Genomic DNA, 2,948 nt, shown 5'->3' on the forward strand with positions numbered 1-2,948 from the left:
AAAACAAATGTGTTGTCCACAAAACCAAAAGAATGCATGAAAGCTTAAATTACTAGGAGGCCCTCTCAAAAAAAAAAAATATTATGGTAGAAAATATATTTATTCATTTGAGAAATGGTTACAAACCAAGGCATCCTTATCAACAAGACAAGAGAGCCAAGGAGTGAAGCTGGGCCAAGATGTCCTACACTGCTCGGACATGCCCTTCCTAGCCAAGGTATTTGCTATGTGGTTTGCAGCTCTTGGAATGTGGGAAAAAACAACATTGATAGGAGTGAGCACAGATCATTGTAATATCGTCAATGATTGGAGAGATATCCATTGGGCAGTTCAGGGATTTTGATAGTATGTTGATCACTTCAAGGTTATCAGACTCCACGATCAGCTGAAAACAACCATGATCAATGGCACAAAGGATGGCTTCCCTAATAGCTTTTGGTTCTCCGATGGAAATGGACGACATGAGGGAGGGCTCTGAGAATGCGATATGACTTGGCCAAGGTGGTCTCTGACTAGGAAGCCCATAGCGCCTTCCTGATTTCCTTTGCAGAGAGAGGCATCAGAATTAACCTTAAAAACGCCCTGAGGGGGGGGGAGACTCCAAACTGTAGGATTTGGATAGGTCAGAAGGTATCCATGGGTGGAAACCGAAGGGATGCCTTGGGGCTGAGCATTGCGAAACTCCTAGAACGCTGCTTCCGCAGAGCGAATGATCTCTTCAAGGGATTTAAACTTCTTCGAGAAGACAAAATCTTTCCTGACCAACCAAATATGCCAACAGAGGAAAGAGCATTTACTGAAGCTTTCTCTAGCTGCGTTTTTATCTTGCAAAGCCAAGTTTTGCCAATGTTGAAGCCATTCATGGATCAAAAGAGAAGGATTGTTCGAAATTCTGTGAGAGAGAGATGACCCAAACCAAATTGCCTTGGCATATGGGCAGTGCAACATGATATGGTCTACAGAATCCTTTTCCTTTCCACATCTGGAACATAGAGGATCAATGGGGATGTTCCTCGAAGATAAACAATCAGCAGAGGCGACAACATTGCCACATGAATGCCATAGGAAAGCACGAATCTTGGGAAGGGTCCTGCAGTTCCAGATCATCTTCCAAACAGTGCTAGAGACTTCAGGCTTGGCCATGTGATGAAATGATGATGCTTTCAAGGCCTCCATATTTGCTTGCTGATTAGAGAGGAGGTGTTAAGACGATTTAACAGAGAAAACACCATTCTTAGACATACCCCAAACTAACATATCCGGCCTAGGAAAAATTCCCAGTTTAATTTTGAGAATTTCCTTGGCATCCGAGGGAGCAAACCACTGATTTATCAGGTCAAGCTTCCAAGATCTATTATCAGCATCAATGATATCTGAAACAAGGTGAAGTGGGCAATCAGCAAGAGGGAGGAATTGGATTTTGAATTTTTTTTGAAGTTGGAATCCAATTGTCAACCCTTAAATGCACACGCTTTCCAGTCACAATCTTCCAGATGAGGCCGTCTTCCGAGACTGATTTGCCATGAAGAATGTTTCTCTAGGCTCAGGAAGGGCGATTGCCTAGCCTTGCATTTTAAAACTCCTCTTTTGGGAAGTATATAGCTTTCATCTGACCTGCCCACCAAGATTGAGGACACTTCCATAAATTCCATGCAACTTTGGCAAGGAGAGCAGCATTTTGAAGCTTAGGATGCTTAACTCCTAGACCCCCTTTTTGTTTAGACCGACAAAGCTTGTTCCACGAGCTCCAATGGATCTGAGAGTCCTTAAGGGCCACTCAAAATTGTGTACACCTCTGAAGCTTCACAAACTTTTGATATTTAATTTATTTGTTTTCTTATGAGGAGAATATATATAGTGAGATAATCGCATGTTGGAAGCGGGACAAACAACACTTTACAAATGTTGCGTGGCATTTTGATCACCTTGCACGGTTTCTACGCTCAGATACAGCCGTGTGAAATGACCGACATGTCCCCAAGGATTTTCCCTATTCATGGGGCATGATGATCATTTTGTGTGACCCTATGTTTAGGTGTAGGGGCTGCCACACGCGACCAAGTAGCATTCTTTCTCCCTGTCAATTAAAATGGAAATTGCCATGTGAGAGAAGTCACAACATGGCCTCTTCACCACATGACCATCACCTAAGCCTAATTCTCTACTTCAAAGTTCAAACACATCCCATGGCCCCGTCAAATATAAAAAAAAATTGTGTAATTATATTATGGGAAAAAAATTGCTACAATGCTCTTGTACAGATTCCTTTATACGCTCTCGCATGACAAACAGTAGCTCGCATGATAAATAGTGGGATCTACACAGACATTTCTTTCTCCTATTCTAACCATGTGGACCCATGTGACCTATGTGGATGATACCATTTTTCAATCCCTCATTGATTGTAATGTGTCCCCTTATTTATATTTGTTGAGGTTTACTTTAAGGGAGAATGTTCTCTGTGCCGCAGCGCAGCCTGCACCCAAGCACATGGGCAGCCTGTGCAGGGGGCAGGTTGATCATTGGGCCCACCCCCATGTGCCTGGGTGCAGGCTGTGCTGCGGCACAGAGAACAATGCCCCTTATTTTAATTTTCACAATCTGGTCCACTATTTTTAGTTATGTGGTAAGATGATGTGGACAATTTCGACTGTAGTCCCTATCTCTGTCTTGCAACTTGACAAATTTCTATTTAAGTTGAAACTTTATACGTAGAATGGGAATTGCCAAGTGCCAGATATTCGTGTCATTCTGATAGTTTTTCAGGATGGCCCATTATAGAAACCATCGGCTATTTGTTGGATATGTTTCAAAGAACTAAATAAAGGCAAAGATTTCATGCATAGTCGTGCAAGGTTGCACGATCGTATCCACCTCTCACATGGAATCAAAAATACATGAACCCTTAGCCCCCCCCCCCCCTCTCACATGCATGTCTTGTACAGCCC

General features: G+C 42.8%; 1 protein-coding gene across 1 annotated transcript; it reads right to left on the reverse strand.

Moving 5' to 3' along the window:
* Nucleotides 1–684: 684 nt before the first annotated feature.
* On the reverse strand, nucleotides 685–1,176 carry LOC122639071. The gene has a single exon (XM_043831909.1). It carries the CDS (start codon nucleotides 1,174–1,176, stop codon nucleotides 685–687), a length of 492 nt encoding a protein of 163 aa, XP_043687844.1.
* Nucleotides 1,177–2,948: the final 1,772 nt, after the last annotated feature.

The sequence above is a fragment of the Telopea speciosissima genome, chromosome 9 (genome assembly GCF_018873765.1).
Source record: "Telopea speciosissima isolate NSW1024214 ecotype Mountain lineage chromosome 9, Tspe_v1, whole genome shotgun sequence".
NCBI classification, from domain to species: domain Eukaryota; kingdom Viridiplantae; phylum Streptophyta; class Magnoliopsida; order Proteales; family Proteaceae; genus Telopea; species Telopea speciosissima.